The sequence below is a fragment of the Phyllobates terribilis genome, unplaced genomic scaffold (assembly GCF_046119375.1).
Source record: "Phyllobates terribilis strain yellow unplaced genomic scaffold, ASM4611937v1 Scaffold_5__5_contigs__length_657084704, whole genome shotgun sequence".
Classification (NCBI taxonomy): domain Eukaryota; kingdom Metazoa; phylum Chordata; class Amphibia; order Anura; family Dendrobatidae; genus Phyllobates; species Phyllobates terribilis.
Genome location: NW_027362765.1, coordinates 172,350,335 through 172,375,744, shown reverse-complemented (window position 1 = coordinate 172,375,744; position 25,410 = coordinate 172,350,335). Strand labels below are relative to the sequence as shown.

The 25,410-nt window shown below is 44.2% G+C and overlaps 2 protein-coding genes across 2 annotated transcripts in view; one reads left to right on the top strand and one right to left on the bottom strand.

The window, feature by feature from the left end:
- Positions 1 to 867: 867 nt before the first annotated feature.
- Positions 868 to 9,008, top strand: PSMB3 (proteasome 20S subunit beta 3). Its single transcript, XM_073683439.1, has 6 exons — positions 868 to 1,021; positions 2,852 to 3,036; positions 4,957 to 5,064; positions 5,553 to 5,730; positions 7,431 to 7,525; positions 8,077 to 9,008. Exons 1-6 carry the CDS (start codon positions 1,019 to 1,021, stop codon positions 8,123 to 8,125), a joined length of 618 nt encoding a protein of 205 aa, XP_073539540.1. The 5' UTR covers positions 868 to 1,018; the 3' UTR covers positions 8,126 to 9,008.
- A 1,957-nt stretch (positions 9,009 to 10,965) lies between these two features.
- The window catches only part of PIP4K2B (phosphatidylinositol-5-phosphate 4-kinase type 2 beta), an 83,534-nt gene continuing 69,089 nt past the window's right edge, over positions 10,966 to 25,410 (bottom strand). Inside the window, exons 8-10 of the mRNA XM_073683438.1 lie at positions 17,091 to 17,343; positions 15,523 to 15,626; positions 10,966 to 15,437 (exon numbers count right to left, since the gene is read on the bottom strand). Of these exons, the coding sequence (XP_073539539.1) occupies positions 15,357 to 15,437; positions 15,523 to 15,626; positions 17,091 to 17,343 (438 nt within the window). The 3' untranslated portion in view covers positions 10,966 to 15,356. The remainder of the gene's footprint in view (positions 15,438 to 15,522; positions 15,627 to 17,090; positions 17,344 to 25,410) is intronic.

Sequence of the window (25,410 nt, the reverse complement as noted above, 5' to 3'; positions counted from 1 at the left end):
GACTGACCCTCGTAAATCCATGCAAACGGCATGGATTTATATAGTGTGACCCGAGAGAATGTCAAAAAATAAAAAATAAATCTATACTTACCTTCTCCAAACCCGGGTACCATCTGCAAATTGAATCGCTTCATATCCGCAGGTGCAAATGTGCTGACACGGATATTAAGCATTTCAGTGCATGTCAATGGCGGCGAAAACGCAGCGCTTCCGCAAAATAATTGGTAATGCTGCGTTTTTTTCCGCAATGATAATCCGCAGCGGAAATTTCCACAGCATGTACACAGCACATGTGGATTATCATTGGGAACATGGCAGACCTTCTACCAAGCGTTTTTTAAGCGTTTCTGCAGCATTTTTGCCGCTGCGGAAACGCTTAAAAACCGCATCGTGGGCACACAGCCTTGTAATTTCTCTGCCAATGTGAAATTTACACGTCACACAAAAGGCCGCCCCTGTGAGGCCTCATGTAATGCTGGTATTTCCACATTATTCATGGAAGCGGAGGGCTCAGGAATAGAGATAAAGCAGTGATGGGGGGGGGGTCACATAATTTTTGGGGACTTGCAATGGCTGATATTATAGAGCAAACAATTGCACTTTAGGCCATCTATAAACATCTCACAGATAGAAGACTCTTTATATCTGATCCGAAATGATTACTTCATGAAATGTGTTCAATTGCTATAGCAACCAGTCCTCCAGCATCCCATCATGCCACTACTTCCGGCGCTCTACAGCTAATGATCCCACAATGCACCAGTTCTTCCTGATCCTCCCTGTACCCATCATGCATTACGGCGCTCTATGACTTCGCTTATTTTATTTACTCCCTCCCCTTTCAGACAAAGCAACCAATCATTGATGACTGACAGGTCTGTAATCCAATCAGAGCACGGACTGATGGCTGAAGTAGCCTATCGGCATTCAGTGGGCGGATCTTTACGCGCAGCAGTGCAGGAACCGGGGTGCTGCTTTCGGTTTTGAATAGACGGGAGGAAAACGTACCGGAGTCAGGATGGTAAGAGAACCGGTGGGCAGAGGCCAAGCGGATAGTGATTAGACTGGAGGCAGTGGAGCCGGCGCTGTGCAGACGTCACGTCGGACTGATATCCTGGAGTGGTGCTTGCATTGTTCACTGTTATCAGCCATTTCAGTCTCACTATGTGAAAATGGAGAGTGAGAGTGAGGGCTGTTTGACGTGATCGCACTTTATCTTATCAGCCTCGCTGCTCTATGTAATGAATCGTCCCATATAGTGATGGCACGTCCTCCAGTCACATGACTGCACCATTCAGTGACTTAAAGGAATTATCCACTACCTGGACTACCCCTTTTTAAATTAAGTCCATATTATAAAATAAGAACAGCTACTCGCCTCACACATCGGCGCTGTTCTTGTGTTGGCCCCGGGATCACATGACATTGTAATGGCACTGCAGCCAGTCAGCGGTCCTTTAGGTTGCTGCGCTGTCGGACAAGCGGCAGAAGTGAGAGCGTGGTGCCACAGTAGCGCCTGCTGATTGGCTGAAGGGCTCACGTGGTATAACAATGTGACGTGATACCCAGCGCCGGTCTGGGTGGGGAGTATTTGTTATTTGTATTTTATAAATAATAATATTTTCCTTAAAAAAAAAAAAGTAGGAAACCCCTTTAAAGCTGAGTTTTAATTTCAGTTATTAAAGTAGCAGAAAAATGTAAACAATAAAGAGCAGGACACATCCAATAATAGATATCAGTGGTGAGAGATGGTCCAGTGACCAGTAATGGTGTCTGCTGTAGGCCTCCTCCCATAGAATATGATGAAATCTGCAACACTCCTTATGAATCTTCATGTGGATGTGAACTGGGCTTTAAAGTGTTGTCCACTTCTTGGACAACCCCTGGTCAATCACAATATTTTCCCCCAGTAAAATAATAACACCTATACTCACCTCTGGCGCCATTCCAGCGGTGTCTGCATTGTTTCTCCTGGGGTTTTCCCCTGCGGCCAATCAGTGCTGGCTTCACTTCCCTCCTCCTGACATATTAGACATCCGGAGGAAGTCCGAGCTGTGGCTGCTCTCTCACTTCTGGGTGTGTTGATTTGAAGGAGGGGTAAGGGAAGCCAGCGCTTATTGGCTTATATGTCATGCAAGCCCTAGGAGAGCCAGTGCCAACACCGCTAGAACGGCATCAGAGGTGAGTATAGGTGTTACTAATTTACTTAGGAATACATTGGGATTGACAAAGGAGTTGTCCAAGTAGTGGGCAACTCCATTAAAGAAGCAACTCCTCCCATCAAAAATGTTATCCTCTTAATATATTGCAGTCATCACATTCTATAGCACTGTGTACTTACAATTGCTCTTTTGCCCTTCTACCCAGTTAATACTTCTCTTTTCCATTAGGTTTATGACATCACGTGATTAAAAACAGACTAGCTGAATCCTTCCAAGCTCTATGTAGAAACAGGAAGTCTCTTTTCCCTGCAGGAGTCCTCACTAGAATTACTATTCTACTCACTGCAAAGTCCCTGGCAGGAGGAAGGAGCATAGCAGCTGGGTCAGGAGTTGAAGAGGGGGATGACTTGTGCAGATAAAATTGACCTCCTGTTTCTACATAGAGCTTAGAGGGATTTAGCTAGTCAGTTTTGAATAACGTGATATCATAGTTCTAATGTAAAAGAGAAGAATTAACTGGGCAGAAAGGCAAAATGAACAATTGTAAGTACACAGTGCCATATAATATGATGACTGCAATATATTAAGAGGATAAAAACATTGATGGGAGTGCTTCTTTAAACCTAAAAGTTTCAAGGGAGTGTTGTGATCCAAGGGATTTTCTTGACTTCATGTTTTTTTTTCTGCAGTCTATTATGTCATATAACGGCGGGGCCGTCATGGCCATGAGAGGGAAGAACTGTGTGGCCATTGCAGCTGATAGACGCTATGGAGTGCAAGCCCAGATGGTAACAACTGACTTCCAGAAAATCTTCCCCATGGGAGAGCGCTTGTACATTGGATTAGCCGGACTAGCCACTGATGTGCAGACAGTGTACGGTTTGCCTTCTGCTCACGTGATATTAATATCTGTTATAATGTACCTAGCACGTCTCAAGAATCAACAGCATTGCAGCATATTACAGCGGTAGCCAGAAACAGTGCCACTCTTGTCTATAGGCTGTGCAAGGTATTACAGTTCAACCCATTTCTCTTCACTGCTGCAGTATTAGACCCAGCCCATAGACTGACGTGGCGAAAGGGTGGTAAAACCAATGACCCCCCCCTTTTTTTTTTTTAGTTGACAGGTTCAAGAATAGGTTGATGGAGAGGGATGTTGCTCACGTGTAATCACGGCTGCTCATTATCTGCAGGAGTAATCAGCATTATTTTGCACCCTTTCAAAAGGAGTAATATACACTTTAAATGGGTTCTTCGTAAAATAGAAAAAAAAAGAAAACTTCCATATTAATAGATTTCAAAATGCCTTTAATTATCAAATCACACTCGTTTTGTCTTCCGAGGTAATCACTATAGAATCAAAATGACCAGTGTCCTGTTGCACTGCCAGAAACTGTTCCTACAATGTTAAAAAGACAGGAACCTGTGAGCGTAGGAAGTTCTGCCCCCTCCCTTCATATGTAGGAAGACGTGCTCCACTAATACTGGAGATACCTTGGTAAGAAGAGGCTGCTCACACTGCTGTCCACCCTGTGTATCTGATCTAATACTGGAGATACCAGGGGTGCTTTGGTAAGAAGAGGCTGCTCACACTGCTATCTACCTAAGTCTTTCTGAATGCTGAGTGGCTGTTGTGACCTGGAGATTTAACATTGCATAGTATAGGTTCTCCCCAGGTCACAGCAGAGGCACTTCCTATTCTATATGCTCACAGTCACTTGTCCTCTTAAAGCGGTTGTCCGCTTTCAGTTTTCTTTTCCCCATAAGCACAGATAACCGTAAAAAAAAAACAGACAGTGTTACTTACCTTCCCCACATCTGTTGCTGTGTGTCTGCTGCTGCCCTGGTCTCTTTTGTTTGACTTGAGCTGTGACGTCATATTGACAGCGCTGCAGCCAATCACTGAACTCAATTACCTCCCTGATCAGCATTTTTTCATTTTTATTTAATGCACTACACTGAAGCCAGTCATGAGAGATTGTCCAATAATAACCAAACTCTTCAATGTCATGTACTTATTACTATAGTATTTACAAAATGAGAATTATTTGCTAATTAAAAGTAATTAGGAATTTATACTGACTTTTCTTTTTTTTTCTGGCTATTTTTGGAGAACCCCTTAGTGCTCTATGACATACTGTCACGTCATGGAGCGGGCTCAGGAGCTGAGCCCACAACACCCTGGGCAGGTGCCGGCATGTTATACAGCCAATCATCTTCTTCTAACAGTGGTGATCCCTGTTGATTAACTAGTTAAATGCCACTGTCCATCTGTAACTGTGTCCATCCAGTTAAACTCACTAACCACCCGGTTACCCGGACACTGTCGCTCTCAGTCATTACTGTGTTAGTGTAAAGCTGACCGGGTGTGATCGCTCGGTGTTTGTTTGGCAGACAGTTCTCTCCTGATTGCCCTATACATATGTTTATAACGGGGAGAGAGGAGAAAACAAAAGATTCAGACGTTGAAATTCCAGTGTGCCGATCTTTCGCTCCCTCGACTTAATCTGTTGGGGAGGAGTTAGGGGGGTCCTCATACACATCAGATGATCTGTGGGGTCAGACGACTTTCATCTGATGTATATGGGGGCCTTTCGGGCTAAGGCCCCATATACCAACCAAATTTAGATACAGAATCGATACTTACAACATGAGCCATTTTTTTTGTAGTGAGTACATCAGCCTTTCGGCAGTGCCACGCTCATATTCTTTAAACATGAGGACCTTGAGGTTCTCATTTTTTTACTTCTAGTATTCATTAGCTATTAACTGATCTCTTGTGTTCGTTTTTCAGGTCCCAGCGTCTGAAGTTCAGACTGAATCTGTATGAGCTAAAAGAAGGGCGTCAGATTAAACCTAAGACTTTCATGAGCATGGTGTCTAACCTGCTGTATGAGAGAAGGTGAGGTCAAGGGAATTTATCTTGGCTTATCCTTATTTGTCATGGGAAACACTATTAAGGAGGGTTTCGATCTGTGTTTTTTATTTTATTAAATACTCTACAAGTTCAGACAATTTGCTGTAAAAACCGTTGAATGCACTTTACACCACATTTTTTTAAGACTGTTCTCCGGTTTGAGAAAACCTCTGTCCCCCAGCTGCAGTTTGTTTTAAAATAATTTACATCTTTTCTCACCCTCCCCGGGTCCAGTGTCTGTTATTTGCGGCGTCAAAGTTGTAAGTGGGTCAACCAGCTGGGGAGGCATAAAAAAACAAGGGGCAGAATAGCACAGGTAACATGCTTTAAAGCATTATGCTTTTTTTCCCCTGTCCAGTCAAATGACAGGTACACTTTAACATTAAAGGGGTTGTCCTATCACACCATATTGAATGACCTATTTTTTATTTGGAGATCGAACGTACATTATTGAACCAATTTCTTTTTGTTAGGTTTGGCCCCTACTATGTTGAACCAGTTATCGCAGGACTGGACCCCAAAACCTTTGAGCCGTTTATCTGTTCGCTGGACCTAATTGGATGTCCCATGGTGACTGAAGACTTTGTAGTGAGCGGTACGTGTTCAGAGCAGATGTACGGCATGTGCGAGTCTCTCTGGGAACCAGACCTGGTGAGTATGGTGTTATCCTCCCTGGCTTGGATATCAATAAACAAAACAAGATAATGGTTCTTGGGTTTTTATTCTTCAGTTATTACTTCCAGCAGATTATGTCAATGGTAAAAGATGTAACTTTCCCTTGTATTTTATTCTCTGGATCTGTCCCCTTTCTTTATTTTGGATCACTGTCATGTAACCCTGGAAGTCATGTACTTTCTTATCATTTGATAATGGACAGATAAAGCCTCACTTGACTTAGTGTTAGCCTCCCATTCAGGTTGGAGCATCATGAAATCACGTGACCTCTAGGGACTGGCAGTGTTCCCTGTTTTTTTAAGTGCCAAAACTCCTTTTGCTTCTCTGCAATAGCAACATATGTGCTATGTAAAAGAACAGTAGCTGAAATTAAGGGGTAGTGGAGAAGAAGGTGGTGTTTGGACTTGAAGTCTCACAGCACATGCCTGAAAAACAGACGAAAATGCAGATCTGGGGTGCAGCGAACTACCGCGGATATCGGGGTTCCCAGCAGTATTTTCTCGGCAACTTGGGCCTCTCTCCGCTTTCCTTGACTATATAGGAGAGACATGTCAGTCCAGGGGAGAGAAGTGTCCAGGTAGCCGCCTCTTTGAAAAGTCAGCCAGGGACTATTTTTCTTGGATGAGTAGTCTAAGTTTGTTCCCTCTCAAACGCTGCAGTAACACAGCCAGACTTCTTCGTGCAGCCCATAATTTTGGCAGTATGAGTCATCTGGTAGGTTCCCTTTAACATGTGATGTATAGGAGATCTGTCCTTCTACTCTGAATACTAGAAGAGAATGACTTTCCTGCAATGAGTTTATTAATTTCAAAGGGAAAAAAAAGGCAGCGGTTCCCATTCAGACCCATGTGTCTCCTCAGACACAAACAATGCTGGAATTGCTGTTTGTTTTTTTTTCACCATTTCACTACTTTTTTTTTTTTTTTTTTAGTACTGTACATTTTATGGTAAAGTAAGGCTTTGTTCACATATCCAGTTGTCATCAATGTAATATGGATTTTGATTTTCGTTTTGCCTTTGCTTCTGTTCCATTTGCACCGGATCCGTTTTTACTTGGTGTCTCTGAAAACCTCTATTGTTCTGGGCATGCCCTGTGCTAAAAAACTGATGACCTTTATGATCTGTTTTCCATAGACTTCAATGTTTTTTAAAAAAAAAATCTGCTTGCTTAGGGTTTTTTTTTTCTTTAACTCTAGCTACTAGGACCTGTACCAGACTATTTTATTTCAGCTTTTATAATCCCAAAATGGAAATAACTAGTGCACATAGCCTTAATGGTATCAATCATTCACAGCTACCAACTCATCCAGCAGAAAGACAAAACAGCCATCATACTGATGTATAGAAAAAAATTAAAGTTATGCCTCTTAGAAAAAGGGGAGGAATAAACTAAATGAAAATTGGCTACAACAGGAAGGCTTAGGCCACGGTCCCACTATCAGTATTCGTTCAGTGTTTTTTCTCAGGAGTGGGAACCAACACCAGGAGTGGGTGATAAATGCAGAATTGGTGACTTGTTTCTATTATACCTTTTCTCTGTTCCTCACCTGGTTTTGGCTCCCACTCCTGAGAAAAAATACTGACCGAATACTGATAGTGGGGCCGTGGCCTTTAAGGAAGTATCCCACTCATCATGCTCTAAAGTGTCACCTTTTATTTTTTTTCTCCCTGTAAAGGAACCTGAAGACTTGTTTGAAACCATTTCCCAGGCCATGCTGAATGCTGTGGACAGAGATGCAATTTCCGGAATGGGTGTTGTTGTGCACATCATGTAAGTACCTCCTTGTTTGCTATGAAGAGAATCTGTCAGATATGCCACCCAATATAAACTGCATACGTTAAAAAAACAAACCAAAACCCGCCTCCTAGAGCCGATGAGGCTGGTATACTTACTTTCAATACCACACCAAAATGGCTGTCCAATCCTTTTTAAACTCAATCTCCACCCATCTAGCCCGATTGACACACAAGCTATGCAAGTGCTGCCATCCTACACTGGGGTCTGCAGCCCCAGTGAACGATCATCCAAGCTAATTTTCCATGGGTAAGAAGTAATTTTGTGGTTTCAGAAGTTGTTCACAGGTCCGGATTACTAACAGTAAACGGAGGTTGATTTCCCGTAAGCAGCTTGTAATTCTCTGCATTAAATAATTTGTAGAGTAACTATAATCGTGGCTGCTCAGGGAAGAAGTGGCAGATGGTAAACTAGATTAATTGGTCAGCAGCAGCTGTCATCAGGGCTTTGTGTTTTGCTGATACCTTTCTTATGATCTGCATGAGGTTGGAACATGGCAGTAACACTGTAAACACTTGTCATTTCAGAGAAAAGGATAAAATAACTACCCGGACACTGAAGGCACGGATGGATTAACTTTTTCGGACTGGAGACTCAGTGATGTTCAATGTTGCTTTTTTTTTTTTTAAATTAAAAAAAAAAAAAAAATATATCAAACCTTTCAGTCTTTAATTTATAATAGGGGCATGTATTGTGTTGATGCTTTAAATGGAACCTAAGTCGAATTGACACTTAAATGCAGCAATGTAATTTAGTTTATTGGTGATTTGAGAAAACACATTGTTTGGGCAAAGTTCACACTAGAGCGTGAGTTACACCTTTTCAAAATACCTTCTCCACATATGTTAAAAAAAAAATAGGACTAGTCCAAGAGGCACACACCACATGCAGACCTTTTTTCCCATATCCCCAGGTATCAGTGTGTATTGGTATCAGATCTGCCCTTACTCTTCTCCCAGATTTCTAAATCATGCAGATGCTTGTAAACACACAACTTTGGGCGTGTGCAGTGGACCTCGAGCCTCTGGTACATTGGGTATGTGCAGTGGCCCTCTACCTAAGTTAGTGTTCATCAGCATCCGTGGGATTTAGAATTCAGGTACAAGAGTGAAAGGCAGATCTGTGATCCGTTATGCCTCAGTGGGCATGCTATCGGGAGACTTAGCAGAACTGGTCTGCATACATCCTGGACTAGTCCTTATTCATCAGAATATGCTGAGAAATTTTGTGCAAAAAGTTCACAATATATAGCAATTCTCACTTTTTAAAGTAATGGGGTTTACGGAAATCACCATTAAAGGTAATCTGTCACCCCCTGAGAGATAGCAGACCTCTAATATGGGCATACAGGTTATAGAAGTGTAAATCTAAACATACCTGTATGGTCCATATTAGAGGTCTGCTTGCAGAGAAATGTGTTTCTATAAAATCGGTTTTCACATGCCCACATATCTACTTAGCAGACCCAGAATTCCCAGCCTATCATCTTATTTTGCATACCCCACCCACTCGTCACAAGGCCCTGGGACGTGCACTTGTCTCACTTCCTGCGCAAAGCGCCGCTATCATCAGGAGCACTTTTTTTTTTTCCTCCAGGCCCCATTTTTCTCTGCATTGTTCTAGTGCGCAGGCGCCCGGTAGCCACTGTGATTTCCGCTCTAGTGACTTCCTGGCACCTGCTCACTAGAACACTGCAGAGAAAAACGGGGCCTGGAGGGAAAAAAAAGCGCTCCTGATGATAGCGCCGCTTTGCGCGGGAAGCGAGACGAGGGCACGCCACAGGGCCTTATGACGTGCGGGTGGGTGGGGGGTATGCAAAATAAGATGATAGGCTGTGATTTCTGGGCTTGCTAAGTAGATAGGCGGGCATGTGAAAACCGATTTTATAAAAACACATTTCTCTGCAATCAGACTGCTAATATGGGTCATACAGGTAAGTATAGATTTACATTTCTATAACCTGTATGCCCATAGTAGACATCTGATAAAGGGAATCTGTCACCACTTTAGAATTAAGACAAATGCAGCAATATAGTTAATGTGTCAGTCCTGCTATCCTGTTCCCTTTAAAGCTGGCCTAAGAAAATTGTCTTGTGAATCATGCGCCGATCCCAAAAGAGAATCGGTAAGTTTTTTTTTTTTTTAAATCTTTTCACGACTCTTGCTCGAACTGGCTGTGGCTAAATAAAATAAATTGCATTACGACTCTGCTGCTTTAGATGACTTTAGTGACATTGCTCATGAATAAGTATTAAAGTATTTAAAAGTAATAAAAGGATATAAACTTTTTGATATAAATGTATAAAAAGAATCCTGGCAGAACCATTTGTGTTTGACATTGGGGGACAAATTAGCCATGGCAATAGCTTATGCCTGTGTATTACCCAATAAACTAGGCAAGAAAAGGATTAAGGGAAATACTCCAAATATCCACGAATTCTGTTCTTAGTAAAGCCATAACAGCTATTATGGCTCTCGGACTGCGTCTGGGTGTCACATGCCCAAAAATTATGCACAACACTGCGCACGTTCACTCTGTCAGCACCATTATAGTCTATGGCCCTATCTCCGCATACGCCAGTATCCCGTTTTGCGGGGGGTTCGGATACAAGCCCCGACAATACCAACAAGCAGGTGCCAAAACGCAGTGTGAAAGCACCCTTAGGCCTGGTTCAGCTTCACACTGTCTGATAATCTAACCATATCCCCCCCCCCCCCGAAAATGGAATTTAAACCCCCACAGAGGCAGACTATACCCACTATGGCCTCCATTTCTGCAATAGTCCTTTTTTTGTGGTGGGGTTTGGCGTGACCACAATTATGGTAGACCATGATTTTGTGTCCACCTAAAAGGAGAACACTGTGGAAGCAGGACAGATGGAGTACAGTGAAAAGAGTCCAGCAGAGTTAACAGAGCTAATGTTTTTCGATGGAAACACCAATACAGTGCTGAGTGTAGAATACAATATGAATGTGAACCAGGCCTAAGGCTCCATTAACACTAACGTTTTTATATGCTTTATGTCTGCTCGGCAAAAATGTATGAATAAGATACGCTTTTAGCTTAACAGGACCGAACATTCAGTTTTTCTTAAACTCTATGGGTCCGTGTGCTGTCAGTTTTAAAACCTGGACATCTGAATGCAGCCTATACAGTTTTAGGATCTGCACACTGTGGTATGCTTGCTTGCAAAAAAAAAAAAAAAAACAGACCTAAATGATAGCGTGAATGTGGAAAAGGTAGGCAGGTTAAACAGTCCATGGTTAAATAAAAACAACCTTACAGGTCAAGTGTAGTCAGATCTGCCTCCATGTGAAGCTGCAATACCCGACATCCAATATACTGATTTGGTGGCACAGTTTTGCTTTTTTTTTTTTAAATCTGACAAACCCCCTTATTAATAAAATGAAACAAGTAACCAAGAACACTCACTTTTATTGACAAGTTTTACATTAGATGAAGGAAAACAAAAATTTGGCAAAACTTCTGTTTGTGGGAATATTAACTCCTTCCCTGTGAATACGTGACAATATTGTCTGTGCAGGAGCTGGAAAATATTCCCACTAATCTCCAATCAATTTTTGAGCAACTTTAAAATTGTCTATGTACTTTTTTTTCCTTCCTCACCCACCCGTTTAAAACAATGCTAGGGAGGACACCGCCATTCAAACCACAGATCATAAAAAAAAAAAAAAGTCAGACAACCATATATATACCATGATTAATATTCTTAAATACATATATTCAATGAATAAAAGATAACCTAATAGGGTAAGACGATCCTCGGCTCCCCAGACACTGCATGGCAGAACACTGGGTGGGGTGTGTAATTTAGCAGTGGATAAGAACCAGAGGCTGCCTGGCCCAATACCTAGAAGAGAAATTGACCAGAGAAAAGAAAATCCCTTTTTTCGTTTTTAAAAAAATTAAAACAATTGCATCGCATTAATAAAACAATACTGTCAAAACAATTAGCATTTATAACAGAATGCTACCTCATATGTAAACAGATTACAGAACACTTCTATTAAACCAGGTCTAGATCTGGGGGTAGGGGGTGCTAGAATACAAACAATTTGGGGGAGGCGGGAGGAGAGGGTTATGGCAAGAACCTTAGCTGCCAGGCAGGTTAGCCATACAACACCGGCAATGGTAACAGAATGCATTATGGGACTATATGTAACATTTTTGGAATCCTTTATGGATTAAGTGCAGCCCAAGATTGCATGGTCTTCTGCAGTTAGCAGCCACAGTCCACTAGGGTCCATTGCATTGATCTGTAAGAGACATCATTCATGAAGAGCTGCTGATAAAGATGCTGTAGCCTTGCACTGCACAGGTGCCTATCGTCTAAACAGAAGTCCTATAATTGAACATTTCCTTCAGCTAAATAAATTGACTACTACTAGTGTCCCTTGCAGAACAAACCTGCTTAAAGGAATTGTCCAGGATTAGAAACATATGTCTACATTCATTCAACAACGGCACTTTAACTGTTTATGGGTTGTGTCTGGTATTGCAACTGGACTCCATTGAAGTGAATAGGGCTGAGCTGCAAACCATCCACAACATGTGGACGAAAGTAGCAGTGTATTGCTAATCCTGTAAAATCCTTTTAATTAAAAAGGGTCATATAAGCTAAAACTGGTCAGCTTGGCTCCGGTTTGTGGGTGTATCCTACTGCAGAGGAGCTAATTTTTTTTAATGCCTAGTGTCAGCCTCCTAGCTACAGAAGCATACACCCCATGGCTTCCTGTATCCCCCAATGAAGTGAAAAGAAAACAATTTTACACCATAAGGCTATGCTCACACAGAGTGTTATGAGGTGTTCAAAAAAAAACAAAAACAAGTTTTTCAAATCAAGAACCACAGCAGGAAATGCTCCTTTTGTCGGAGACGAGGCTAAAGGGAGACGAGGCTAAAGGGAGACGAGGCTAAAGGGAGACGAGGCTAAAGGGAGACGAGGGGAGAGAAGGCTAAGGGAGGGGAGAGGACAGGGTAGAGGGAGTTGTTCCTGAAGAGGTTTTGAAAGTTTTTCTTGCAGCCTTTGGATTGGATAGTGCCTTTTTTTGAAGCGGAGTTCATCAGGATGAAAAAAACAAAACATCTGAATAGCGAAGTGAAGTATATAGACCCTAGTGCAGAGCTGTGGAGGCTTTCGCACTGTAATTTTGGCTCAGTAATTTGTGCTTCTTTGCCTGCAGAGGACATGCATCATGGTAAAGGCTTGGTGAGATCTTGTTCCTGGCCCAAATTTACTTCACCTGCATACTAGAGCTTATAAAGGCAGTACTAGCAGCACACACTCTATAAGCCACAGCAACCACCGCAGCTTTCATTAGTGGACTACAGAAGAGGCCTCGGACAAGGAGCAGTCACACAATACTGCTATTTTGTGCCAATTAAAAAAAATAAATAAAAATAATGACGCTCATTGTCATCTCGTCCGACTAACTGCAGTACTGCTTGTAATGACAGAATCTTACACTTATTCTTATAGACTGAGGATTAATCATGAGGAAGTAAGAGCAAAGATGATGATGAGGTTATAAAACAAAATGTAACATAGGTACAGAATTAATACCATAACAGATCTATCCTTAAATCCTGAATATTACAAGAGAAAGACTTTCCTGGATTGAATATCAATTATTAATTGCAATGGAAAAAAAGTCAGATAACAAATAGGCCAGCTGCTATGCAGACCTGTGCTTCCACAGTAACAGACTACAAACAGTCCCTGTGTGTAGTCTTATTCTGCAGACATGTTTTACCCCAACTCCCTTGCTTCCTAACTTGAGAGGTGGCAGATATAAAAGTAACAAATGCAATATTAAACTAACTACATCATGGTTTGTTTGTAGCCTGTAACATTGGACACAGTGTTGCATGCTGTACACACAAAACTGCGAGATATTTTTATTGAAAGGGGTGGTCTGGCACCTAAAATGCATTTTCTAAGTATCGATCCTTAACACCATAGCCACGTTTGTAATTTGCTTTATTACACAATGCCCTACACTTCTCCCCATCTACCTAATCTCTAAATGTGTTTTTTTTTTATTGTACTTCCTGTGACTCTTCTCAAACGTAACGTCACAGGAGGTTGGGGCTGCACTCATTCCCCGTAACGTCTATCGCCCCTCCTGGAACAGGAAGTCACAGGAGGGCTTCAGTTAACTCACTAGTTTCTTGCATCACTGCCCCCCTCTGAAGATAGTTATTGGTGATGGACGCTGTGGCTGTTTTCAGTGCAGCACCGGTTCCCTGCATCTGTCTCCTTCACTGCTTCTGTGAATGAAGACGTCAGGGAGTGGAGATAGAAGCAGTGAGTGACACCAGAGCTGCCCCACAGCTTCTAGCATCACCCTCAAACAAGTCATCAGGGGGCGGCTTGTGTCACTCACTGCTTCTATTGCCACCCTTGACGAAGTCTTCATTCACAAAAGTCACAGCGGTGGCAACAGAAGCAGAGAGCCGATGCTGCGCTCACCTCTCCCACAGCATTCATCACCCAGGACGTCTTCAAAGGGAGCGTGATGCAAAAAACTAGTGAGTACCTGCAGCACTGCCCCCTATGATGTCCTGTTCCAGGACGGGCGATAGATGCTACAGGGATTAAGTGCAGCCCCAGCCTCCTGTGATGTCAAGTTTGAGACTCCTCTCAAACAGAACATCACAGGAAGTACAGTAAAAAGTTATTAAAAAAAACCCCAACATTTAGGGGTTAGGTAGACAGGGAAAGAGAGTAGTATATTGTGCATTAAAGCAAATTAAAAAAAAAACGTTCGGGTATAAGGATAGATTTTAGCTGCCAGATCACCCATTTAAGATGTTTTGCGTTGACTTTTGTGCATAAAGCCTAATGCTAGTTGAGACCAGCACTGAATATCACAACAATCAAAATGAAGACCTTACACAATTACATGGGTAAAGCCATGATACGGTTAATATTAAAATTCCATACTGCTAAACCCCATTTATAAATGCAGGTAGGTGGTTTTCTGACACATTTTAGAATGCACTGCCCCTGTTTTATAATAGTGGATCCTTAAATCGTATTCTTGTGCCCCAGTACCTGCACTTATATTGTTTTGTGTTGTACATTTCAATGTGGACCAAGAATATATCATAGCTTTATCCATCTAATTGATTGATGGACGTTCTTTTGATACTTGCCGGGTTTCAGCGTGTACAACATATGTTTAAAGACATATTGCAAATCCAGACAACCCCCAACAGAGGGACTAGTAAGCGACAAACTAGCATCTGATGTAAAACATTTAACTCCGAGATATGAAGCATTTAACAGTTGTGAAGAGTCTTATCTGATACACCATAGTCACAGGGGGAAATCTGCTTTATACGGGGTCTGTCCATCTTCATGGCAATAAATAGTGCATTAATGCTGAAGCCTGTAATACCGGTTTGGTAGCTCATCAAAAGAGCTCTGTAACAGCGAGGAGGTGTACCGCTCACCGAGCAGGAGCACAGTACAAAATACTTTAAAGGGAGTGTAAGGTTGGGGTATGGAGGGTGAGATTCAATGTGACAATCACTGTGACCTCTCAGTAACCAGTTCGTCTATGACCTTTATACTCAGTATTACAAATTTAAAATCGAGAAGGAAAAAGACACAATCTTTTAGCAAAATGGGAGGGAGTACAAATAGGATGGGCATGCAGCACGGACCACCTCACTCACACTCATGCAGACGCTTGGACACACACACACTCACATACTGACACACTGGGAGCAGGAGGCTAATCTCTCTGGACACAGGTAACGGGGGGGAAGTGCAGAGAGCTATGCAAGGATGTTCGACATGAACTCAATGAAGCGTTTGGAATACTGCTCCGGATTCACCGTGGAGATTTCTGCTCCGGCCTACAAGACAGGAAAATATTAGGTGGAATAGTGGATGGCAAACAATCTTTAGCTTCGTTTAGTAGATATGCTGCTCTAAGCTTACCCCATGTTTGACCGTTTTGGCGGCATGCGCAGCTTTCTTCTTGGCATCGTATGGCGTCAATATGTCAATGATTGCCATAAAATAGACTTCTTTCTTAGGGGCACCTTTCAGGGGACAAAAACAAGTTACAGATAACGTTTCAATGAAAAAAAAAACAAAAAAAACTTAAGCAAGACAATGAGAAGCAGATCGCGGGGTGTGCCGCTGCCGGGACATCAGAAGCAAACTGTGGCAACAAATGGCACAGGACAAAACGGAAGCATTACTTACACAGTTACCATGTAAAGTAGTAGTCTACATACAGAAGAAACATCAGGACTTTCAGCATGATCATATCAGTGAAAATCACAAGGATGGTTTAGCTAAAAGTTCCTTAAAGAGGACTTTTCACTTGATCAAAAAATTGGAGTTAAATATCTTGTAAAAATTCCTGAGCTCCCCTGATTCTGCCACGGTCTTCCTTTTTGCGCTGCATCGCAGAGATCACCACATTTGCTGCTTTCGGAGCACAGTATGTGAAATCTCTGCTTCCAGCCAACTTCTCCTCTAGGGAAGTTTATTTCCATCCCTGACAGATGCTGCCAATCTAGCAGTCTCAGAAGCTGGTGAGCTCTGATCCGCAGCAACTAGGAGGGATGAATAGAAGTACACCCCACCTTCCATCCCCCAGAGAAGACTGAAGAAACACCCAGTTGCACTACAAGCAGAGATTTCACATACTGCGCTGTAGAAGCATTAAATTTGAATCTGTCTGCAATGGAGCAACGCAGCACAAAATGGAAAAGAGTGGCAGAAACAGCAGAGCTCGGGTATTTTTAAAATGTACTTTTTTTGAAAAAGTGACTGGTCCTCTTAAAAACTTTTACAGCACAGTCTATATTCTAACATGCAATTTATAATACTAGTCTGCTATGTGGAAGAAGCACTATTTGTCCGCCTCGGGCACCATTTCCCAACAGCAACCTCTCCACTCCATATTCACACAATGACGTCGCTCCATTTTAATTATTCTTATAAATATGTCAAAGCCTTAATAATGCACATAATGTATCCTGTCACATGGATATAAAAGACGACTTTTCATTTGATTTATTAATTTAAACTGAGCACCTCCTCCAATTGCCGCTGCTCCACTCATATCGGAACAGCTGCTTTTATTTTTGCTTTCCTTCTACGCTGTGCCCCTACGTTTCAAAGTTTTGCCCCCTGGTCATTAAAAGTGCCCAATACGCCAAGTCTTCCCTTCAACCACCTGGGTGTACACCACAGAACTCCTCTATGATACTGGCCAATGTCATATCGTTGGAGATGAGAAAGCCAAACGCCCATGAAGAAGGAAGGTCACAGCTGCAGCCTGGCTGAGGGAGTTCTCACTCGTTGAGGCCATTTTTGCAATTGGAGCACAGGAGATCTGAAGCGCCAGAGAAAAGTAAGACAGGGCATACGGGTTCAGAGCTTCAGCTCTCCAGCACTGTTGCTTTCTTGTGGTCCAAAAGCAGAAAGGGACATATTTATAAATATATAACTCAGTGAACTCAAGACATAAAAGATCACATGAATGTACTCACAGTCATGGCTCTTCATTGCATAAACATCCACGGACGGGTCAAATTCACCAGGCCCAAAAAAGCGAGGGCAGTTAAGCAGATTCCCTGGACTATCTGGAGGAGTGCCATATGAACATATGGGGTTGCCAGTGCCATCGTCACACTCCTCTTCCTCGGCTCGTTCCTCCACTTCCATCTCTTCCTGCTCTGCACGATCCACATCATGTAAGCCCACCAAGAGACTGTAATCCATTATCTTAAGTATAGAAAGGAACTGCCAAAAAAAAGTGATTAGATATTAGACTTGGTCATCTACCACAAGTCTTTGCATTTTTTTGCCACAGAAAAAAATGCAGCGTTTTACAGTACCAGCAAAGTGAATGAGATTTCTGAAACAAAGTATGTTACTAAAAGAGGCCATCTATTCTAGATCACATTATGCACATTTGTACATAAATGTGTTTTAAGATAGCGGATTGTTGTTTATGAATTCAATAACTATAATATCCCAATAATGATTTTTTTTTTTTTTTTTTTTTAAGTATCAGAGTTATAGTGATTGCCCCTTTTTATAGTACAAAAACTGGTTCCTGTTCTCATGACTGCAGCATGCTGGGGCAGATCTATCAGTGATCGTTGTCACAGAGGAACCCTGTACTGAGGATTACTGACAGATTAGGGTCGTGCTTCACTTGTACCTGCACACTGTAAGCTTCTGATTCAATGTTTAAAAGGCTATATATGGTCCTCTGCTCAGTCAAAAACAATGCTTTGTTACAATTTAAAGGGGCTGTCCACTACTGGGACAACCCCTTCTTGATCTAAATGCTTGGCCCCAATAAAATAAAAAAAGCTTATACTTACCTCCCGTGGCGTTGGCACTCGCGGTGCCCGGGACTCCCGTGTGGTTGTTGTGACACGTGATCCAGGCGCCCAATCAGTGCTGGCGTCACTGTCCCCGCCTACTGTCGAATTGGACATGTAGAGGAAGTCTGGGCTGCAGCTGATTTCTGATTTCCTCTTCATGTTCAATTTGTCTGAAGGTGGGGACAGTGACGCCAGAGCTGATTGGGCGCCGGGCATCACGTGTCACAACAGCCGCGAGTGCCAACACCGCTGGAACGGCGCCGGTATGCGAGGCAAGTATAAGCTATTTTATTGGGGTATGAGAAGGAGTTGTGCAAGTAGTGGACAACAAATTCTTTGACCTTGAGGACCCATGAAAAACACTGTGCTGGGTTGTCTGTAAGTTGCAACACCAAGGAGGAAGAGCAGTGGAATTCTGGAAATCAGAAAATTGATAGACAGTTTAATGATATGCAAATTATGAAAAAAAATGGAAATATTTTTAAAACATCTTGATTTATTTGGTTTCAAGTATGAGCTCCACACGCAGGAATACTTGCACTTACACACCTTGGCTGCTATCAATGAGGTTATTAATGGTTGTCTGAGGATTGTTCTGCCAGGCTGAATGCACTTAAATACACAAATCATCAAGATCTGCTGCTGGCTGCTCCCTTTGTGATTGCCGACCAATAACATCCCAGATGTGATTGATGGGAGACAAGTCCGGAGATGTTGCAGGCCTTGGTAGCACATTTAGGTCACACAGGCTCACAGTAACACAAGCAACATGCCGGCTGATGTTGGGTTGAAAAATGGCTCCTGGGACACTTTGGAGAAATTACTGTACCAACGGTTCCACAAACAAATTAATGTAACGCCAAGCTGTTAGTGTACCTGGAATGAATGCTAGATGGTCCGGCTACCAAACATTATGCCACCCCACACCATAATCCTGGCCTCTTTATTGACTTCCCACCCCTGCTCTCAAAGTCTATCAAGGTACAGAACAAGACAGCAATGGAGGCTGGAATAGAGATCTATCCTCTTCAGTGAGGAGTAGTGTTGAGCCACCCCCGTAGTGTTCGAGTTCGGTTCGTCGAACACCCGTGTGTTCGCCGAACACCTTCGAACACCGTTAAAACCAATGGCAGGCAAACAAAAACACATAGAAACACATAGAAAACACCTTCAAAGTCCCAGCCCCTATGCCTTGGGGTGCCTCCTGATGCTCTTCACTGAGTATCCCGTGGTCCCGAAGCATTTCCTTTGAAAAAATTAAGTGTCAAAACTACAGGTGGTGTAGCTTGCTTAACAGCCGGGATAATCCGCTGACTAGCAGACACTGCTACTAGGCACAAAGTATTTCCTGGGCTAGATGCAGTTAAAAATTTGTAATTAGATACTCTCGTTGGATGCTGAGAAAGCATTCCATAGAGTCTCCTGGCACGCCATATATGATTCTCTTAAAAAGCTTGGGGTAGGGGTCTAGGGGACCCTTTTATAGCCAAAATCACGGCCCTGTATCGCAATACGTCACCTAGGCTGAAGATAAATGGAACTGTATTACCCTGAGGGCTCGGTTGCTACAGAGGTATTGCACCTCACCCAGAGGTGTGATATCTCAATCTCAGGTAAGGATGGAGTGTGGATCAGGACCCGACACCTGCATGCATTACACCACATTGCCGTGGGGCAGGGCGACCAATATGCCCCTGAGATGGGCACGACAGTCCCTGTCCCTGGCTGGAGTGGGGGGAGGGAACACTGAGGAAGGGGAACCCTGTAGTGCAGGAACAGGGAGGAAGCAGTTCCTGGGTGCATTGAGAAGGGAGTATAAAAGGTGGGCACCATCTTAGTTCAGTGCAGAGAAGTCTGAGCAGAAGTGGCAGGGAGCAGGGGCTCTGCATGAGCTCTGCTCCGGAGGCGGGCCTAGTAACAGAGGCCCAGGCCTGGAAGAGGGAGAAGGAAGGAAGAGGAGCGGAGAAGGCTCCAGGAACGAGGAATGAAGGGATCCCAGGGGTGCGGACGGGCGAGTCGCCACCGCACGCCCGAATCCACCTGCGTGGAGGGGTCAGGCCAAAGGGGGAGACCGGTCCCCGAAACTAGTGGAGGCAGGAAACGACCCTCAGCTAGAAACCGGAGGCTGTGACATTTTATGTGGCGCAGCCCCTCGCTACACCCGCTAGGAAGGCACCACATAGGGTCAGGGAAACTGGCGCCAAGTTTACCAAGAGGAGGCCCGAGGCAGCCGGACAGAAGGGTTGGTAAGAAAGGCCAGACAAAGGACACACAAAGGGGGTCCTGTGAAGCGCTCCAAAGTTATCTGGGAGTTGTCTGAGCCCCTCACCTGGTGAGCACAGTACGACGTGGGCAGCCGTTACCTGCAGACGTGGTCTGGATAATAAGAACTGTGAGTAAAGGACCTGGACTGCATCACTGACTCCGTGTCGTTACTGCTGCTGCCCTGCACCATCACCCCCATCCTCCGCATACACTGCCCTGAGGCTATACTCCTCCCGTGGGGAGTTATGCTACGCTCTGCTGCACCCACAACACCAGCCTCAGCGGTCTGCCCTGGAGCGGCGGTTCACTCTGACCGCAATCCACGGGTGGCGTAGTCGGACATTTAAACATCAAAACCACATAAATAGTTCCGCCACTGGTTTGACCTCCCTGAGCCACGGAACCGGGTCGCCGCCACGGAGACTACAACCACCAGCATCCACCAAAAAGGGTCCGACTCCGGGTGTCCCAAGGCCCAGGGGGCGCGTCAGAACATTTTCATCACCTTTCACAATCACCAATGGGACAAGGCAGGGATGTTCTCTGTCCCCTCTCTTATACATCCTAGTGACGGAGCACCTGCTCTCATCAATTCGCCATAACCCCAATATTAGATGGATTGAGGTGGGAGGCACCGAGTACAAGTGCTCTCTATTTGCTGATGATGTCCTAGTATATATCACTCAATCACATATATCCATCCATGCTGTTATGGCTGAAATAGATCACTTTGTTACATGGTCAAATTTTAAAATCAATGCAGCGAAGTCTGAGGCCCTCGATGTCTCCCTCCCCAAATCCATATAGGATTCCATCCAGTCCAACTTTCCCTTTGCCTGGCCCTCACAGGGTATCAAATACTTAGGAATTCCTATTCATAGAGACCTCTCCCATCTATGTTATCTTAATTTTGGGCCCTTTATTGAACAACTCCATACAGACCACGGTTGGCAAGTTAGAACTGTAAGATTCACTACGTGAACCACTGGTGTTTTGTGGAAAAGCACATGTACACTGTGTTCCAAATTATTATGCAAAAAGTGTTTAGGAGTGATAAGGGAAGAATTTGTTTGGTTGTCAGTTAAACTCATTGATGGTGATGTGTGTCAGGGCTCTTTATATCACTGTAAGCAATTGCAGACACCTGTGCTAATTAGTTTGGCAGGTGTGTCCAATGAAAGGCAAGACTACTTAAGAAGGCTGTCTCACATTATTAAGCAGCCTACATTTTCTGCCAAAATGGGAAAGAAAAAGGAGGTGTTGGCCGCTGAGAAGCAACAAATTGTGGAGTGTTTAGGTCAAGGCATGACTACAATCAACATTGTGCGATGATCAGGATGAAGTGTCTTGGCAATCAAGAAGTATGTAGCTGATTCACAGTACACACGTGTGCGTGCTGATAAGGGCAAATTGAGGACTCTTTCCTACAGGCAATTACGTCAGGTTAAAAGAGCAGCGGCAAAAAAGCCTTGTCATAGCAGCAGACAAGTTTTTGAAGCTGCTGGTGCCTCCAACGTCCCCCGAACAACAAGATGCAGGGTCCTACAGAGGTTTGCAGCTGTGCATACGCCATCCTGTCGACCTCCTCTATCCACTTCACACAAGCAGAAACGGCTCCAGTGGGCCAAACATTACATGAAGACTGATTTCAAAACTGTTTTGTTCACGGATGAGTGCCGTGCAGCGCTCGATGGTCCAGATGGATGGAGTGGAGGATGGCTGGTTGATGGACACCCCACGCAAACACGGCTACAGCGCCAACAAGGAGGAGGTGGAGTAATGTTTTGGGCTGGAATCATGGGGAGAGAGATTGTCGGCCCCTTTAGGATCCCTGAAGGCGCTAAAGATGAACTCCATAATGTATGTGGATTTTCTCAAACAGCACTTCCTGCCATGGTTCAAGAAGAAGAACCGTGTATTTCACAGCAAGATCATTTTTTTGCATGATAATGCACCATCTCATGCTGCACATAAAACATCTGCATCTCTGGCTGATATGGGCATAAAAGGGGACAAACTTATGGTGTGACCCCCATGCTCCCCTGACCTCTACCCCATTCAGAACCTCTGGAGCATCATCAAAAGGAGTGTCTATGATGGCGGGAGGCAGTTCACATCTAAGCAACAGCTCTGGGAGGGTATTCTGTCCTCATGCAAAACAATTGAAGCAGAAACCATCCAAAACCTGACAAATTCAATGGACGAGAGAGTTCAGAAGCTCCTTTCGAACAAGGGGTCCTATGTGAAAATGTAACATCACCTAGAATAAAGTTTTGAGTTGAAAACTGTTTGATTTCAGTTTCTAATAACCTGCTAATGCTTATAATTTCAAAAATGACCATTTTTTTGGTCTTTATTAAAATGAAAAGGTTGATCGAAAAGTTTGGCGGATCTAAGAGTGTGGCAACCCAGTAGTCATGATTACTTCGAATTCTGACAATATGAGGGTCATGTTGCAGGTAGTGCAGCAAGAAGGCACTTATGTGTCTTGCGCATCTCGGAGACCCAAAATTATTTTCCGGGCTAGATGCAGCTAAAAATTATTATTAATTTTAAATCTGGTGGAGCTTAGTATAGATGGCCTAATAGGATCAGTGCTGCACACTGCTACAAAGCCCAAATTATTTTCCAGCCAAGATACAGATAAACATGATTAGTAATTTTAAATCTGGTGGAGCTTATTATAGAAGCCTAATAGAATCAGTGCTGCACACTGCTACAAAGCCCAAATTATTTTCCAGCCAAGATACAGATAAACATGATTAGTAATTTGAAAGCTTAAAACGGTTGGTAGGGTGATTTTAACCAATCATCAAGCTTTTACTCTCCCCAGGATGACACAGGGGTAGAAAAGTCGTTTCGGATCCATGATTTGTTCATCTTTATGAACGCGAGTCTGTCTACATTATCAGTGGAGAGCCGCGTGCGCTTATCTGTCAGCACACCACCAGCAGCGCTGAACACACGTTCAGACAGAACGCTGGCTGCGGGGCATGACAAGATCTCCAAGGCGTAAGTGGCTAGCTCCGGCCATTTATCCAGATTGGAAGCCCAAAAAGAGCAAGGGTCCAGTGACACAGTCATGGCTTCAATGTTTACTTGGAGATACTCCTGTACCATCGTCTCTAGGCGTTGACTATGTGTCAGACTTCTTGTCTCCTGTGGCCTTGCAAAGGATGGGCTAAAAAAGTGGTGAAATGATTGCGCAAAATTGATGTTACCAGCAGATACTGTGGTTCTGTTATGGTTTGAGTGCTGAACACTTGATGGTCCCACGGTTGGCAAGTTGGAACTGTGAGATTCACTACGTGCACCACTGGTGTTTTGTGGAAAAGCACATGTAAGATTCTGCAACAGTCTCTGCCGATACTCCTGCATGCGTGCATCCCTTTCTATGGCAGGAATAATTTCTGCAAATTTACTTTTGTACCGGGGATCTAACAGTGTGGCAACCCAGTAGTCAGGATTATTTCTAATTCTCCCAATTCGAGGGTCATGTTGCAGGTAGTGCAGCAAGAAGGCACTCATGTGTGTTGCACATCCAGGAGCACCAAGTCCCTGTTGTGTTGGTGGCGAGGTAACAATCATGCTTCCTTCCTCTGTCCTCTCCCCCCAACCTCGCACAACAGAAATGTGATCAAGGTCTCCCTCATCTGATGAGTCTTCCATCAGTTCGTCCTCCACTTCTTCCTGGGCTCCTGCACCTTCCTCACTAGTTTGGCTGCTACCATGCGCCCTGGTAAAACCATCTCCCCCACCCTCACATGCCTGCCGCCTTGGTGCTGCCGACCGTCTGGACCTTGCAGATGTTAGCCCTTCCGCATACAACTCCTCCTCCTCTACTTCCTCCACCTCCTCTTGTGCCACCACCTGACTCCGAATTCTGTTTAACATGTGCTCCAGCATGTAAATCACCGGAATAGTCATGCTGATAATGGCATCGTCAGCACTAAACATCTTCGTCGCCATTTCAAAACTGTGCAGAAGGGTGCATAGGTCCCTGATCTGAGACCACTCCTCCAGCGTGATTTGCCCCACGTCTGGATCTCGTTGGCCCAGGCTATACGTCAGAACGTATTGCACCAGGGCTTGTCGGTGCTGCCACAGTCGCTGCAACATGTGCAGAGTTGAATTCCACCGGGTAGGCACATCGCATTTTAGCCGGTGAAGTGGCAGGCCCAACAACTTCTGTAGAGATTTAAGTCGCTGAGCTGCGGGATGCGAACGGCGGAAGTGAGCACACAGCGACCGTGCCCTCTGCAGAAGGCCATCTAGTCTGGGATAGTGGGCTAAAAATTGCTGGACAACCAGGTTCAACACATGAGCCATACAAGGCACGTGTGTGACATTGCCCCGGCGAAGGGCCGCACCCAGGTTTGCAGCATTGTCGCACACGGCCTTCCCTGGTTTCAGGTCCAGTGGAGACAACCATTCATGAAATTGGTTCTCCAGAGCTGACCACAACTCCTCAGCTGTGTGACTCACATTTCCCAGACATTTCAAAGTAAAAACCGCCTGATGACGTTGAGCCCTACTGCCAGCATAGTAAGGAGGTGTGCAGGATCCCTTCTGCGCAGTTAGAAAGCTTGTGGCATGACCAGACAGGCTTTGGGTGCAGGTGGAAGACCGAGAGGAGGTTGAGGAGGCAGAAGCAGTGGAGGAACTTTGACATAAAGAGGATTGACGCACAACTCGTGGGGACGGCAAGATTTGGACAGCAGCCCCTTGTCCTGCTGTCACCATAGTTACCCAGTGCCCAGTCAGCGACATGTAACGCCCCTGTCCATGCCTACTCGTCCAAGTGTCTGTGGTGAAATGCACCCTGTCACACACAGAGTTTCTCAAAGAAGCGGTGATGTTGTGTGCGACATGCTGGTGGAGCGCAGGCACACCTTTCTTTGAGAAGTAGTGCCGACTGGGCATCTGGTACTGGGGCACTGCGACGGACATAAGGTCTCGAAAATCCTCTGTGTCCACCAGGCGGAAAGGCAGCATTTCTGTAGCCAAGAGCTTGCAGATGGTGAAATTCAACCTCTTAGCTTTCTCATGGCTAGGAGGAAATGGTCTTTTACTTGTCCACCTCTGAGGGACCGAGGGCTGGCTATTGTGCTTAGACGGGGTTGATAAGGGTGTCCCCGGCAAACTGCCGGTCTGTGAGGAAGATGCAGGCGGACATGTTAGCACCACCTTTGGATCAAGGCAACCTATC